Source organism: Onychostoma macrolepis, chromosome 05 (genome assembly GCF_012432095.1).
Source record: "Onychostoma macrolepis isolate SWU-2019 chromosome 05, ASM1243209v1, whole genome shotgun sequence".
Classification (NCBI taxonomy): domain Eukaryota; kingdom Metazoa; phylum Chordata; class Actinopteri; order Cypriniformes; family Cyprinidae; genus Onychostoma; species Onychostoma macrolepis.
In genome coordinates this window covers 5,835,956-5,853,529 of record NC_081159.1, presented here as the reverse complement: position 1 = coordinate 5,853,529, position 17,574 = coordinate 5,835,956, and the positions used below count along the sequence as shown (strand labels likewise).

Genomic DNA, 17,574 nt, shown 5'->3' with positions numbered 1-17,574 from the left:
TCCTACAAACAACAACCAATTTTGGCCTAAGTAACTGGGTTTAAAAACGACGACAACCAATGGAACATTTGGAACTCGAAAACGTCGTTTTATTGACGTGAAATTGGCCAATCGAAAGCGTGAGAGCGTACTCCGGAAAACCCACACCAGCCAATGAGCAGCTAGATCAGGCAGCACGCTGAGGTGTACGGCGTTCAGCCCCTCTCCTCTTTGTGATCAACGCTGCGTGTGTTACTGGAGCGGATTAAATACGCTTATAAAAGGTATTTAGACGTTTTTAAGGCTTTTGTATTGTATGCATATGATGAATGCTTTCATTTATGAATGATTGTGTTTGTGCATATGAGCTGGAGACGAGTCCGGGCCGTTTGTCGTGTTGAGCGTATCTGTCCGGCTCGGCTCCGTTTTACAAACCCATAAGTTACACGCTTATTAATGAAGAAATCAGACAATTAATCGTGTAAAAATGCATGCACTAAGTTACACTGACTAATGTTCGTAATTCAAGCTTGAAATCTTAACAGTGAGCAAAGCATACGTTAGCGTACACAACGAAGAATCAAACAATCACTGAAAACAAAGACGCCAAAATGCATCCACAATAAAGAAATCACGTTCTTAATGAAATCTGTTAAAACGCTCATTAATTAAGGCATTGGACGTTAAATATGCATCTTATTTTGTCGTTAAATTATAATTCAAATAACATGCCCAGTGCTAAATACACTTATATCTTCAAGCTATGTTGTCCTATTTTATTGTATAACGTAATGAGAATCATGATTTGTTGATTTTCAGTGTCTCTTGTTCATGCGTGTTGTAGAGTTTGTCATTAAGCATTTAATTAAATCTGCAATTAAAGGATGCTGTAATGTCAGTGAATCATCTTAGAGCAGCCAGAACAACGTCCATCATGGCCTTGTTTACACTTTTGAATGAGCCTTATTTTGAATGAGGTTTTAAAAATCAACGAAATCAAGTTTGTATTGATGTTCATGTGCCTTAATAGATGCAAGGAAACAGAGGACCCCGTTCAGAGCAGCAGAATCACGGCCCACCCCGACAGCAGCCCAACCCCCAACAGGAACAGCAGAGGAAACCCTCAGGAGCCGACAGCAATGGACAACACACTGATGCTGGAGAGCAGAGTAGCCCGAGTAAGCAACAGTTGTGGGCTAATGGGACAGATCTTTGACTTTGTTAAAGTCATAGTTACTGACTGAGCCTTCTCTCCTGCAGATGCTGCTTTCACTATAGACCTCCAGAACTTCAGGAAGCCAGGTGAGAAGACCTACACGCAGAGGAGCAGGCTGTTTGTGGGGAACCTGCCCACTGGAACCACAGAGGAGGACGTGGAGAAGCTCTTCTCCAAATATGGAAAACCTTCTGAGATTTTCATCAATAAGGAAAGAGGCTTTGGCTTCATCAGGCTGGTGAGTTTGAAAGAAAATGAAGCAGAAAGTGACTATGGTAGTTTTTCAATGAGACAGACCTGACAAAGTCAATTCACAACCAAACTATTTTTTTTGTTTGTAATTTAAACAATTTTTAATTAAAGATTTTTTTCATCAGGGTTTTTGCAGGTCTTTAAAGGTCTAAATTCTCTTTTCCACTTTTAAGGCCTAAAAAGGTATGAAATCGGAGCAGAAAGTCTTAAATTGATAAATTCGTGGCATTAAATGTTGCATCTCCTGCAAAAAATTTATATATATATTCCTTAGTGTTTTTGCTTTGCTTTCCAGTATAAATGTCTAAACACCCTCATAAGGACTTTGGGGTAAATATGACCCCAATCAGCGTCTCCTTAGTTTAAAAAAAATGTTTCCCTTTATCTCAGTGGAACGAGATATTGTGACTTTTCATCAATTTCTATCTGTATTCACATAAAAAAAAAACCAGTCTTGATTCGGTTGTTTTTAAGGTATGTCAATTATTCTTTTTTTTTTTTTCTTTTTTTTTCTTATTATTTTACAAATGTGGTCTTTGGGGTCAATATGACCCCAACTGAAAATGAATGGGAAATGTGAAGAAAAAGTAATATTATTATTTTTATTTTTATTTTTTCATTTGTCCAAAAAAAAAAAAAAAAAGATCCAGCGTAAATCTGAAACTTTCCACTCAGAAATGAAGGCCTGGTACTAGAGCACAAATGCAATATAGAAAAGACATGCTCACGCACATGCGCACACGCGTGTGTGACCGCAACAAAGAGCATTTCTATAGAAATTTGCAAATAAAATCAATAAATCCTGCATAAATTTGAAAAAGTCCACTAAAAAAACGAAGGCCTGATACTAGAGCACAAATGCAATGTGGAACAAGCATACGCTCACGTCTGACACACACACACACACACACACACACACACACACACACACACACACACACACACACACACACACACACACACACACACACACACACACACACACACACACACACACACACACACACACACACACACACACACACACACACACACACACACACACACACACACACACACACACACACACACACACACACACACACACACACACACACACACACACACACACACACACACACACACACACACACACACACACACACACACACACACACACACACACACACACACACACACACACACACACACACACACACACACACACACACACACACACACACACACACACACACACACACACACACACACACACACACACACACACACACACACACACACACACACACACACACACACACACACACACACACACACACACACACACACACACACACACACACACACACACACACACACACACACACACACACACACACACACACACACACACACACACACACACACACACACACACACACACACACACACACACACACACACACACACACACACACACACACACACACACACACACACACACACACACACACACACACACACACACACACACACACACACACACACACACACACACACACACACACACACACACACACACACACACACACACACACACACACACACACACACACACACACACACACACACACACACACACACACACACACACACACACACACACACACACACACACACACACACACACACACACACACACACACACACACACACACACACACACACACACACACACACACACACACACACACACACACACACACACACACACACACACACACACACACACACACACACACACACACACACACACACACACACACACACACACACACACACACACACACACACACACACACACACACACACACACACACACACACACACACACACACACACACACACACACACACACACACACACACACACACACACACACACACACACACACACACACACACACACACACACACACACACACACACACACACACACACACACACACACACACACACACACACACACACACACACACACACACACACACACACACACACACACACACACACACACACACACACACACACACACACACACACACACACACACACACACACACACACACACACACACACACACACACACACACACACACACACACACACACACACACACACACACACACACACACACACACACACACACACACACACACACACACACACACACACACACACACACACACACACACACACACACACACACACACACACACACACACACACACACACACACACACACACACACACACACACACACACACACACACACACACACACACACACACACACACACACACACACACACACACACACACACACACACACACACACACACACACACACACACACACACACACACACACACACACACACACACACACACACACACACACACACACACACACACACACACACACACACACACACACACACACACACACACACACACACACACACACACACACACACACACACACACACACACACACACACACACACACACACACACACACACACACACACACACACACACACACACACACACACACACACACACACACACACACACACACACACACACACACACCATTCACATCAGTTGTTGTTTTTGGTTTGGGTTTTTAGGGGGGTATTGGCTTTATTTACATTTAAGTAAAATAAAATTCTTTTGGTATCAAAATTGTTTTTTTACTTTTTAGATTGAAATAAATGTGCCTGCAATCAAGTTTTAGTGGCAACATTTCTGCAAAAGCAGGCACTTCAAAATACCTCAAACAACAAAAACAAATTCTAAACTTTGAGAAAAATAGTTTATGTATTTTATAATGTTTCATTATATATTTACAAAATATATATCAGAAAAGTTGTGAGGGGAGCAGTTGGCTACTTCCAGAAAAATGAATGGATCTCTATGGACCTCTGCTGGATATGTGTTGTCATTATACTATTCTTTCAAAAACTCTATTTTCTACAAGTTTTTTTTCTAACCAGCAGATGGCGGAGTTCTACACCTAACACCTAGATCAATGTCCAGAAACAACTTAAATCAAATTTAGATCATCATTTATGTGAGCTTCTCATAAAAATGTGATATTTTACATGCAAGCTAATGGTGTAGTTGAGGAATTTTGTGGTAAACGGGTACAGAAGTACCTCTTTTCTCCCAAAACAGCATTAATGTATAGATAAGTAAACAAACAAAAAAAATGATATATTATTTGTATAATTAAAAATGTATTTATTTTTTACAATTACTCTATCAATTTTGGGGTCATACTGACCCCAAAGACCACACGTGTAAACAGGAAACGAAGACCTTATGAGGGTAAAATCAAGATACATTAACTTAAGATGCAAATTGAACACATGAAGTCTAGTTTTCTGAAAAGCTGAATGAAATTTAGTGAGTCTATGCTTAAAACAAGAACAGATATCTTGGTATGAAATCTTCCCCTTTGACGTCATTTTGCTTCTCAATAATTTAAAGGGATAGTGTTTATCTGCTTTACCCCCAGGGCATCCAAGATGTAGGTGACTTTATTTCTTCAGTAGAACACAAATGAAGATTTTTAACTCAAACCGTTGCAGTCTGTCAGTCATATAACGGCAGTCAATGGGACTCATGGCTTTAAGAGTAAAAAAAAACATACACTGACAAAACCAAATGAAACCCTGCTGCTCGTGATGATACATTTAGGTCTTAAGACACGAAACGATCGGTCTGTGCAAGTGACCGTATTTATATAATTTTTTACCTCTGATCCACCGCAATGTCCAACTGTCCTGAGCGCGTTCACAACAGCCGGTGCGTGATGCGTCAGCGTGCTCTGGCATAGTAGACGTGTGCGTGGGAGCAATCTAAACAATGAGTGACGTATACACGCGACAGATCGCTTTTGCGCATGCGTCTACTATGCCAGAGCACATTGATGCAAATCTCTCTTGATTTAAGTGCTATTTTACAACTTTGAAGCATTGTTAAGAGAAGACATTTACATTTAGAGACCGTATTGATATTGCGTTCCATTCAATTTGTTCATGAAATTTTCCTTACTTGGTCTTTCAAAATCTAAATTCACCTGCATTTTCTGTTCTCAGACAGCAAAGAACCAATGCAACATTAACCCTGACCTGCTGCTCTCTTCTCATTAGGAAACAAAGACTCTTGCGGACATAGCAAAAGCAGAACTGGATGACACTGTGTTCCGAGGTCGCCAGATCCGTGTTCGTTTTGCCACTCATGGCGCTGCGCTAACGGTCAAGAACCTGCCCCAGTTTGTGTCCAACGAGCTCCTGGAGGAGGCCTTCGCCATGTTCGGCCCTATCGAACGGGCCATTGTCATCGTCGACGATCGTGGCAGGCCAACTGGGAAGGGCATTGTGGAGTTTGCCAACAAACCCTCTGCCAGGAAAGCTCTGGACCGTTGTGGAGATGGAGCCTTCCTTCTCACCGCGTGAGTTTCTGCTGCTTTCATTTGATTTAATTGTGTGTTAACGGTAGTTGGTTTACTAAAGTTTGCCTTTCTTTCCCAAACTCAGTTTCCCCAGGCCTGTTACCATTGAGCCGATGGAGCAGCTTGATGAGGATGAGGGACTTCCTGAGAGACTTATTAACAAAAACACACTATATCACAAGTGAGTTCATGTTCTCATATGCATTATGTAAACAGTAATATGCAACCAAATGGTTATCCAGGCTTTGTGTAGTCAATATATTTTTTTTCTAGATGTGCTCTAAAATATATTATTTAATAAAAATTGTAAATGCGTTCTTTTTCTTTTTTTTCCCTTTATCCTGTAAGTATTTAAACAACTAAAAAGCGCAAAGAAGTGTGGGTAATTATGACTCTTATAGGATATCATGTTATAATTAAAGAAGAGTTGATCAGGAGAACAAAGCAGAAGGATCACACCTTTTTCATTTTTGTGATAATGCCTGTTTAAATGTACATTATCCCACTTATTGCATGGCTACCCACCACCACATACATAAACTGGCACGTCTTCCTCTATCTGTCCATCAGAGAGCGCGAGCAGCCACCCCGCTTCGCTCAGCCAGGCTCGTTTGAGTACGAGTATGCTATGCGCTGGAAGGCCTTAATGGAAATGGAAAAGCAGCAGTTTGAACAGGTTGATCGAAACATCAAAGAGGCCCAAGAGAAGCTGGAGACTGAAATGGAAGCAGCACGACATGAGCACCAAGTCATGTTGATGAGACAAGGTGAGCGTGCACAGGTTGCCATTTTTTGAGGGGATGGTTAAGCCCAAATTTTTTTGTCAACCGAACTGCTTTGAGTTAGAATATTTGCTTGAAAAACCCCCCTGAGGATTCTGTTGTCGCCGATGTCAGTTTTAGCAAAAGCACATTTTACACTTACAGGACTTGAATTGCAGACAAGTCTAGATATTTAACCTGCAAAATATCACTTGGGCATCAGCGCTTCTCTCAGATTGCATCTTTGATCATTTAAACAGAGCAATCATTACTCATGTGAACAAGCAAGTTTGCCTCTGGTTTTGGCCTTTTGTCGATGATCTTCATGAAAACTCGGCGAGCAGAAAATCTAGGCTAAAATCATGTAGTGTGTGGCATTAGTATTTATTCATTTTCCGTATTAAATCCTTGTTTTGCACACAAAATTTGCCTTAGTGCATTCTTTTAAAAGCATTGCTGATTCCCATTCACATGGATGGCAGTGGCAATTGAGTCATGTCTTGAGCTGTTTTTCAGTGTCCCATCATGATTATTGTTTTTAATGCAAGTGTAATATCATGTTAAAATCACATCTTTAGACTTTGTCTAGTAGTTTTTGAACCCAAGCATAGTCAGGTGAACCTGAAACCAGCCAATTCAGACAATCCTGTAGTTTTGCACATCCCATCAGCAATCCCGCTGCCCTTAGTCATGTCTGTTCCTCTCTTTGCTTTAGATCTCCTGCGCAGGCAGGAAGAGTTGAGGAGAATGGAGGAGGCTCATAGCCAGGAGGTGCAGAAACGGAAACAGATGGAGCTGCGTCAGGAGGAGGAGCGGCGGAGGAGAGAGGAGGAGCTCCGTGCTCACTCTGAGGACCTGATGAGGAGACAGCAGGGGCAGGGAGGCAACTTCTCTGAGAAAGTGAGTCTGGGATTCCAAGCTCCACAGTTATTGTCTGCATTTCTGAGGATTTTTAATTCATGGGCATGTGTTTGCTTTTTCAGAGGGATCCAGACATGAGGATGCATATGGGAGGTGAGAATCGCACTCAATCACTCAGTGATTAACAACACTGAACTCCCGCTTAGACTACTGAACATTTTAAACACCAGTGTTACAGCAAGAATTGCTGAAAATTTACCAACCCTTTACCTAATGTGGTGTTCCTGGTTAAAAATTATCAGCTTTTTAAAAATTATTCTCATCATTCTATAATATCACCTAGTCTTGGATTCAATTTTTTCCTTTTCTATCAATTAGCACAGGTTTTGTATTTTTTAGAACTGATCGTCAGCCTCATTAATCCTCATTAATAAAGCTTATGCAAAAAATAAACAAAATAAAAACATTTGTGGATAATTTCGACAATGTTCACTCAATGATGTGTATAAACGCAGATCAATGAGGCCTATAATAATTTTTTTGTATGCTGGTAATTCTTAACCGGAAACACCAACAGTTTAACAAAGGGAGGAAAATATCCCAAAAGGTACAAAAAATCTAATTCTTTTGGGAAATTGTTATATAGTGTGTGAGCGGAGTCAGTAAGTTTGAGTGCAGTGCGATTAACTAGCATTATCAAGAAAAAAAATTAACAACAGGGAAGTCCTGTTGTTTTGCTCTACTTAAGATGTAGAGAAAATGCATGGTACATGATTGGTCTTTTTTTGGTTCTGTAATGTAAAATACTATATGTGACTCTGGTCCACAAAACCAGTTTTAAGTCGCTGGGGTATGTTTGTAGCAATAGCCAAAAATACGTTGTATGGGTCAAAATTATACATTTTTCTTTTATGCCAAAAATCATTAGGATATTAAGTAAAGATCATGTTCCATGAAGATATTTTGTAAATTTCTTACTGTAAATGTATAAAAACTTAATTTTTGATTGGTAATATGCATTGCTAATAACTTCTTTTGGACAAGGTGATTTTCTCAATATTTAGATTTTTTTTGCACCCTCAGATTCCAGATTTTCAAATAGTTGTATCTCAGCCACATATTGTCCTATCCTAACAAACCATACGTCAATGGAAAGCTTATTTATTCAGCTTTCAGATGATGTATAAATCTCAATTTTGGAAAATTGCCACTTAAGATTGGTTTTGTGGTCCAGGGTCACATATGTTCTATGTGTGATTATTTTTATTTTTTTTATACCCATTTGAACATAACATTGTTTTTTTTCTTTCTTGGGGTGAAAGGTCAGGGAATGGCCATGAACAGGAACCCGATGGGTGGAAATACCACAACAGCAGGAGCTGCCAGCTTGGCTTCCAGTGAGGTAGAGACTTCTCAGCACACATTGACAACTTTCAGTTCAACATGAAAAGTGTACAGTATGTAATCTTCTGTCTCTGTCTCTTTCAGCAGGGGCCTGCTGGTAATCCAGGTGGTCTCCCTCTTCCCTTCCCTCGTCCTGGACCTCCTGTTGACTTTGGCCCTAACAAGCGCCGCAGATTCTGAGACCACCAGCCAAAAGTCATTTTTGTTTGTTTGTTTTTTTGTTTTACATACTGTAAAATATTTTTAAGTGCATATTGTGGTTTTGTAGGACCTGTGTATGCATTTCACATTCACAAACGAACTTGTGTAGGCAAATGTTTTAAACAGGTTGAAGTGTATGTTTTAAGTTACCCTGTAAGATCTCCTATCCCCAGCAGGAGCCTTAAGGGACTGTTTCCAGAAACAAATTGAGCCCAGCATTGGGGGACCCTTATGCTTATGATTTCTAACTGAAGATTCTTCATCTATAGGCGAGGGTTTGTCTGTGCATGGAAACAGCTCCTGGCTGGACATTCAGCTTTGTATAGCCCTTTTTTCCTTTTTTATTAATTTCTTCTCTTTTGTATTTCACCCAGCAGTGACCTTTTCTAAAGTAGAGATTAGCTTTTGTCCATCTTGTCCTCTGCAACGCTTGCCTTTCTAGACAACTTTAAATAAATTCATAACTACATGTTACATGCTGTCCAGTGTCGCTGGCTGGATTCATGGATTACATTGTGATTTTGTCTTTGTACAGCATACAAGGAAAAAACACAACATAAATTTTAAAACGAAATTGTCTCCTATCCATTCAATCACTAAAAGGTATGCAAAATAATTATAGAAGTAGTTCATGTACCACTTATGTTTATATATACCCTTTGTCTTCTAAACCACCTTGAACTTTTTGACTCCATTGTCCACAACAATATTCAAAGCCCCCTCATGTAGGCTAATAGATTTCCTTTGGTACATTTGCTGTAATTCTGAAAAAATTGTCTTCAAAACTTTAATTTACAGAAACTCTGGCTGCATCCAAAATCACATACGTTCTTACTATATAATAGGTGAAAAGCTGACAAAAGTAGTATGCCTGAATACACAGTGCTCATAAAAGAGTAGGCAAAAAGTACGCAGATGACCTAATGCTGTACTTCCAGTCGAGATTTTGAAGTGTGCGTACGATGGACACTTTACTATCCCATGAGACCACGTGAGAGGATGCTGGTAGGTCACGTGACAATGACAACGACAACATGGTCAATGTCCAGTTGATGCTACACACATTCATTCTATATAGAACATACTCTTTCTGCAGTCGTGAAATAATTACTTATTCAAAAAAACAAGACTATGTGATTGTGGATGCAGCCTTTGTGTCCATAGATAAAAATAAGTAATGAATAACTATAATTAAAAAAAAAAAAAAAGAAGAATTCCAGTAGGTTTAAAAGCTGAATGTTCATCAGGAATCACTCTTTTTAACAAATAAATATCTTGAAGCAACTTTGAGCTGTTGCCACAGTTCTTCTAGATTTGGTCTGTCTCAGTTTGTCCTATTTCTTCATGTCACTCCAGACAGACTGATGATGATCAGATCTGTTCTCTGTGTGGAGCAAACAAAAAACTCACTGGATTATTACAATTAATGGCAAAATCAATGTTTGGAAATGTAAACTGATATTTCCTACTGACACACTACAGCAAAACACAAATAACTGACTTAAGTGGCATATTAAAAGTGATAATGTGTTTTGAGTTATAGGTTTTCTTTGTTACACAGCTGTTATAATTATTCAACATTGCTGTTTAAAGTCAATTTATTTGGTAGGGTACAAAACTGTGTTAAGAGACAATTAAGCCACTGGAAACGCTTTAACTGAATTAGGTTGAGCTGGTTATAACTGAATTTAGCCCATGCATGTGCTAAAGATGAGTATGGCCAAGTCAAAAAAAGCTCTCACAAAATCTAAAGAAGCAAATGTTTTATTACATTAGAAAGTCTATGGCAACAGGAAGATTTCCAAGAGTCTAAAAATTCCTAGAGACACAGCTGGCAGCCTTATATGTTTAAAATGTGTTGTACCAGAAAACCTTTGAGGAAGAAAAAGCACAATATCATAAACTGTTGGATTACAGCAACTGAGAAATTTACTGCCAAGACTTGGGAGATGACCTGATCAAAGGGAGAAAAACATTTCAATGCAAATGAACAAACATGCTGAAAGGCCGTTCTTGACCAAGAAGAACATAAAAGGCCAACTTTTCTCAAATTAATTTAGACTTGAGTTCTGGAGGAATGTTTTATGGAGTGATGTGACCAAACTGGAACTTTCTGCATGCATGGATCCAAGGCGTAACCATGTCTTGATGATCAGCAGTATGTCTAATGCAAAAAAGGAAATCTTGACTAAATAAAGGGCAGGTAAATGAATAGTCACATAACATTATTTACCTCAGAAAAGACAACTACACACATATATAATTACTTTTTTTTGTTTGTTTGTTTTTGCATATGGGCCCTGAGCTAATTTATAATACACATAAAACACAAACAAAATATACAAAATACGAAATATATATACAAGACGCGACGCCACAACTGTCCCCCAGGTCAAAGAGTATAGAAGTCAATAAGTTCTTTGTCTTGCGTTCAAACACTATTTTAAGCACATAGTTTGATCCGCCCACTCCCATTCTACACTTCATTAACACACCTTTTCCTGTTGTTTGCCCTTACTTGAGCAATAGCTATACATACAAATCGTATTAACATTTTATATACGACGAAATGGCAGGTAAGATTAATTAACATAAATAATATATGTGTGTGAGTAAGAAAAGTTCATTTGTAGGCTATATGACGAATATTTTTGAAGAAATCGCAGAAGAATAATGAAATAGAAAGTGAAAATAAAAAAAGACGAAAGGTTACCAGTTAAAGAAGACTTGGCGGTTTTCAGTTTTATGGTCAGATTTAAGGCATGTAGCAGACAGTCAATTACTGTGTGCGACTGAAAATATTTGAGATTATGTATTATATTGTGTTATATGAATACATTGTACTTACTATTGTGGATGGTTGTAACATTTTTGACATTTCTGACTGTATCAATCCTGTGCGTTCAAAATGTGATTCAAACTAGTTACAATTGTGTGCTATTACAGTTTTTAAAAATTGCTTAGACACTAAAAGTGATACTTGAGGCCCACTTAGTGGAAGCATTCACTCATATATAGCCTAACTAATCTTTAGACCAAGTCTGCAAAACTACAAGCACATGCTTTAAACTCTAAACACAGTTCTCTACATTACACACATCATTCAAAACTAACAGCTCTTTTGTTAAATTGAGGAAACACTGCCATTTTAATGCCACACTCATTTACTGATGACCTACACACAGTGATCATGTGTGAAAACACTTATACATCATAAGTGTCATTCTACAGCTCAAGTCAGTTGAGTATTGATTCAGTTCAGTTGCATAACTGTGTAAAATTCATCAGTCATACATACTGTACAGTGTATATGTGCATATGCATGTACAGTATGTGCGAGTGCTACGACAAACTCCTGTGCTCCACTGCACTCTGAACAAGCAAAAGACACGAGAGTAGTGTTTTACATTTTTCACATCTGTGTGTAGTTTGGCATGTATGTGGCTAATTATTTTATGTTTGTGTGTAGAGTTACTATGCAAAAATACCATTTTTAGAAGAGTTAAAACATAGAAGAGTTAAAGCTTTTGCAAGATGTGTGTGACGTTTTGTATGTTGTGTGTGTTTTGTGGTTTTGTGTGTAGAGTTTTGAGAAATGGAGCCATAGTTTCAAAAACTGCATGTAAGCTTTTTGAAAAAACTGTAAATGTTGTAGCAGTTATATTTGCAGCACATACAGAAAATGCATGCTTTAGTTTTAAATATGAGCAGTGAAATGTTACAATTCACCCCATAGTCTGGGTTAGTTGTAACCAGGGACATGCAGAGAGTTCCTCAGGGGCAGGGGCTCAAATGTAAAATAGGGGCAATGTTAATATATATATATATATATATATATATATATAGGTCAAAAGTTTGGATACATTACTATTTTATATTTTTGCAAGAAGTCACTTATGGTCATCAAGCCTGCATTTATTTGATCAAAAATTTAATATACCTTAAAATGCATTTTATGCAATGCTGATTTATTATCAATGTTGGAAACCTGTGAAACTTTTTCAGGATTCTTTGATGAATAAAAAGTAAAAAAAAAAAAAAAAAAAGCATTTATTTAAAATATAACTTTTGTAACAAACTACAGTTCAAAAGCTTTTTTTATTTTATTTTAATTTTTAAGAAATTAGTTTTTATTCAGCAAGGATTTGTTAAATTGTTAGAAACAGTGATAGTAAAGATTGATATTGTTAGAAAACATCTCTATTTTGAATAAATGCTGTTCAATAAACTCCAAAAAAGTATCACATGTTACTACAAAAAAAAATTAATTAATAAAATAAAAAAAATTAAGCAGCACAACTGTTTCCAACATTGATAATAAATCAGCATATTAGAATGATTTCTTAAGGATCATGTGACACTGAAGACTGGAGTAATGATGATGAAAATTCAGCTTTGCATCACAGAAATAAATTATATTTTAAAGCATATTAAAATAGAAAAAAAAACATTCTTTTAAATTGTAATAATATTTCACAATATCACAGCTTTTTCTGTATTTCTGATCAAACAAATGCAGGCTTGATGAGCATAAGACATTTTCATAATGCTGCATAATTATCAAAAAATGGTAATATAATAAAGTCCTTTCACGTCACCATTTCGCCAGCCTACACTTCACATAACAGGCCTGTAGGTGGTACTTGGGCTTCATTAACTGTGATTTAGCATCCATTTTTTTAAACGATTTAATTTGATTTATAAAATGAGACAAACCGCAGATCCAGATCGCTTCACAAATAAACTCGTCTGTCCATGTAATTTTCAACTGATTTATGAATAAGAACGGAAAATGACAGCTCCACTTCACATTATTGTCCAATGAAATTTGAACTTCTTGTGCCAGATCATGATTGGTTGGTGTATTATACATGACAAACGGGCATTGAATTATGTAATATTCTAAAATAATTGAATCCACACACTAGCTTTGATTATTGATGAAAAGAAAGTTTAAAATACTTTTAAGTTTATTTTTTCCTTCCGGCGACCCATAGGCACTCACTGAAAGAAGGTTTCCGAGTCAGTCAGTCAAGCAAAACGCACCCAACCCACAGCAAAGCCTCAGACTGACATGTAAAAAATAAACAGGATTTTACCGATTTTTGAGCGATTAATTAGGCTACAGTTTTGTACACATTGTCATGTTAATTATAATTCAAATGCATTTTGTTTTATTGACCACAATATCATTGCTATTTGTCTGAGAGGGACACCTTTGAATAATTTTGAAAAAGGGCAGGGGCTCGAGCCCCCAAAGCCCCCTTCTGCACGTGCCTGGTTGTAACATACCCTGCGGTGAGATTATGCAACAAGGATTATGACAAGAAAAAAAAAAGATTTTGAAAGCTTTTTATTCAACACTGACTTTTCAACATAATGTGTGTGTGTGTGTGTGTGTGTGTGTGTTTGTAACAAAACTGAAAAAAATGAGCAAATTTGCGATTTGCTAGGAAATCTTCAACAATTGAACAACAATTGTGGTTATGTGTGTTACATTAGCATTATGATAATAAAACTGAATAATGATAGTAATAACTGATAAAACTGTGTGTGTGTGTGTGTGTGTGTGTGTGTGTGTGTGTGTGTGTGTGTGTGAGTTGAACATTTAGAGACACCCCTCGGTTTGTCTTTCTCGTCCAAGACCCAGGCATACTGAAATTCAAAGAGCAAGTTATAACACGTTTCATTGATGTTACAACCAACCCAGAGTCTTGCAGACATGAACTAGCTCAACTTAAAGAGCCAAAACATTAGCACTCACAACTTGCATGAAAAATATCTACACGGACACTGCATAAAGCAGGGAGTGCCATCACAAAAATAATGAAGTACAAAATTTATTCTCATATAAAACATGCTGCATATGCCACAGGGCTCTACTTCCTCATATGTGGAATAAGGACTAAACTGAGAATGTGTGAAGTGAATTAGGTGATTTGTAACTTGCTCCTTATAATCGAGAAATTGGAAGTGTTACGAGTGACCTGTGTTACAACCCGGTCTCACCCTACATTATGCCTATGTGACAATAATAAGCTTATATTTAAATAACATATAAATGAATATTTGACTTACCAAAGCGCTTTCCTTTAGATAAAGTCTTGAAAAAACTTCGGACTGATCTGAGGGATGGTTTGACCGAGGCAGTCATCAAAAATTTGTTGGATGATCTTCAGGATAAGAATGTGCTAGGAAGTGAGGAGATTGAAGTAATAGTGCAGAAGACCAAAACGCGAGCTGATCAAGTTCGAGATCTGATTGATGGTGTGAGCAGAAAGGGGACAAAAGCAAGTGAAATCATGTTCACATGCTTGAAGGACAGAGACAACTATCTTTACGACAACCTAAACATAGACAGCCTTTTAGCAATTCCTGAAGCAGGAGCGACCTGTAGTCCTACACCAACGCCACATAGTACGACAGGTACAGTTACATGAAACACTTAGTAATCATATTTACTTTTCATTTAAAGATGTTATCATGTTTCCTCTTTAAAACCAGGTTTACAGTTTAAAAACATGTTTGTAGACTGGAATGACTGGAATTTAAATTAGCATGGACCAAATGGGAATAATATATACTGAAAATGATCAGTAAAGAAGTTTAAAGATTTCAAAGAATTTTGATTCTGACAAATTTATCTGTTTTTTTCCCCAGATGAACAAAACACTATGGTAATAAAGTGGAGCAAGTCAAGCCAATGCGACATTTTCCCATGATTTCACTAATTATAACATTTTCAGACAGATTTCATTCTTGAATGTTGCTTGTGCTTTGTAACACCTGCTCTTTTGTTCTAGAAGGTGTACAAAATGGACAGTAATCCACGTGGACTGTGTGTAATTATTAATAACGAGAACTTTGGAACCCCCAAAAAGAAACGAAACGGATCCCAAAAAGATGTTGGTAGGCAGTGAATTTTTCTTCATACTTGATGTTAAAGAATCACAAAACAACACACACATTCACATTCTTTTTGTCCTCTACATTTTCTTTCTTTCATTTGTTGTTGTAATTGTTCTGTGGATCTATCTTTGGTCACCTATTTTATTAGCTTTACCTTTTATATTTTTCGTTCTTTTATGTATTTCTCAGATGCTCTGAAGGCCTTATTCGAATGTTTGGGCTTTCTGGTTGAAGTCGAGAAAGACAAGACCGCAGATCAAATAAAAGCGCTTATGGCCAAATACAGTAACGATCCTCGTCACGAAGACTGCTTTGTCTGTTGTGTGATGAGTCATGGAAATAAGACTGGTGTCCAGGGAAGTGATGGCAAAATATGCCCCCTGAATGACATCACCTCCCCATTTGATGGAGTCAACTGCTCTGCTCTTATTGCCAAACCTAAAGTGTTCTTTATCCAGGCATGCAGAGGATCTGAGATGCAGAGTAAAGTGGTGGTTACAGATGATGCTGATGCCAGTCCTGGCAATGTATCATACAGCATTGCCAAAGATTCTGATTTTCTGATCGTCCAGTCCACTGTGGAGGGATATTATTCAATCCGTGATCCATCCAGTGGATCATGGTTTATTCAGTCCCTTTGTGACCAATTAAAAGAAGGAAGTGAACAGTGAGCATCCAATACACTGGCCTTATTACATGCAGTAACACTTTATTTTAAGTCTCTTGTCAGTGTTTATATGTTAAATGGTTTCTTTCTTTATTTTTAGAGGCCAGGACATCTTGACGATCCTCACTAATGTCAATAACGATGTAAGCCTTAAAGAGGGCACAATGTTAAAGAACAATGATAGAGTAGACGCAAAGGTGACCCCTCAGCAACTGTCCACCCTGAGGAAGCATCTTATTTTCAAAGCACCGAAGGTCAGAACTGTTTTTTCTTTGTTTTTTTTTAAATTCCATAACAGAAATAGATTACAGTTTTGTGTAGTGTATGTTATAATGTGTCAAAAATGGAAACATTCACAAATTAATATTGTTCTGTTGCAGACCTGCATCTTCTTAAACTAAAATGTCTCTGATTTATAATTAAATAGCCTAACAGCCTTGTGATTTCTGTAAGGCTTGTCAATCTGCATTTAGCAACATTTTGAATATAAAATATTTATCAAATAAAGCTCTCTATTCATTCCCCGCATTGTAGGGTCAGGCTGCTGCTTCTAAACAGAAGAAAACAGGCTAAACATCCTGAAGAAGAGGAGGAAATCTTGCCATTGCCATTATAGTAGCCTGTTCCTCTCTGTTTTTCCCATATTTGTTATATTGGATTTTAGAATGTTTACCACAGGAAAGTGGACCTTGAGGGCCAGAGTTGAGAACCCATGTTTTAAGAAATCTGTGTTTAATCACATAGCTTTCTTTAATTTCTTTAATATATTACATGAAATTCTCTTATACTGCTTTTGAACTGTTTTGGCTGTCGACTATAATCACCT

At 37.8% G+C, this 17,574-nt stretch overlaps 2 protein-coding genes across 4 annotated transcripts; both read left to right on the top strand.

The window, feature by feature from the left end:
- The first annotated feature begins 105 nt into the window (after positions 1–105).
- On the top strand, positions 106–10,457 carry nono (non-POU domain containing, octamer-binding). Of its 2 annotated transcripts, none has more exons than XM_058776820.1 (10): positions 106–263; positions 1,010–1,157; positions 1,240–1,433; positions 5,644–5,945; positions 6,031–6,126; positions 6,516–6,712; positions 7,422–7,606; positions 7,690–7,720; positions 8,890–8,969; positions 9,059–10,457. In XM_058776820.1, the coding sequence occupies exons 2-10, from the start codon at positions 1,010–1,012 to the stop codon at positions 9,149–9,151; spliced, it is 1,326 nt and encodes a 441-aa protein (XP_058632803.1). In that variant the 5' UTR covers positions 106–263; the 3' UTR covers positions 9,152–10,457. The 2 variants fall into 2 exon arrangements, with proteins under 2 accessions (XP_058632803.1, XP_058632802.1); XM_058776819.1 differs by having other exon boundaries at positions 9,056–10,457.
- A 1,159-nt stretch (positions 10,458–11,616) lies between these two features.
- casp22 (caspase 22, apoptosis-related cysteine peptidase) lies at positions 11,617–17,504 on the top strand. 2 transcript variants are annotated; one of them, XM_058775507.1, is made up of 7 exons: positions 11,617–11,748; positions 15,269–15,598; positions 15,833–15,849; positions 15,979–16,081; positions 16,271–16,748; positions 16,849–17,002; positions 17,283–17,504. In XM_058775507.1, the coding sequence occupies exons 1-7, from the start codon at positions 11,742–11,744 to the stop codon at positions 17,319–17,321; spliced, it is 1,128 nt and encodes a 375-aa protein (XP_058631490.1). In that variant the 5' UTR covers positions 11,617–11,741; the 3' UTR covers positions 17,322–17,504. The 2 variants fall into 2 exon arrangements, with proteins under 2 accessions (XP_058631490.1, XP_058631489.1); XM_058775506.1 differs by having other exon boundaries at positions 15,976–16,081.
- Positions 17,505–17,574: the final 70 nt, after the last annotated feature.

Excerpts from the sequence above, each read along its gene's own strand:
- nono (XM_058776819.1), top strand. The coding sequence starts at position 1,010 with ATGCAAGGAAACAGAGGACCCCGTTCAGAGCAGCAGAATCACGGCCCA. Across the intron at positions 5,946-6,030 it reads GGAGCCTTCCTTCTCACCGC|TTTCCCCAGGCCTGTTACCA; the intron begins GTGAGTTTCTGC and ends TCCCAAACTCAG. Across the intron at positions 6,127-6,515 it reads AAAAACACACTATATCACAA|AGAGCGCGAGCAGCCACCCC; the intron begins GTGAGTTCATGT and ends TCTGTCCATCAG.
- casp22 (XM_058775506.1), top strand. Across the intron at positions 16,082-16,270 it reads CGGATCCCAAAAAGATGTTG|ATGCTCTGAAGGCCTTATTC; the intron begins GTAGGCAGTGAA and ends TGTATTTCTCAG. Across the intron at positions 17,003-17,282 it reads TTATTTTCAAAGCACCGAAG|GGTCAGGCTGCTGCTTCTAA; the intron begins GTCAGAACTGTT and ends CCCGCATTGTAG.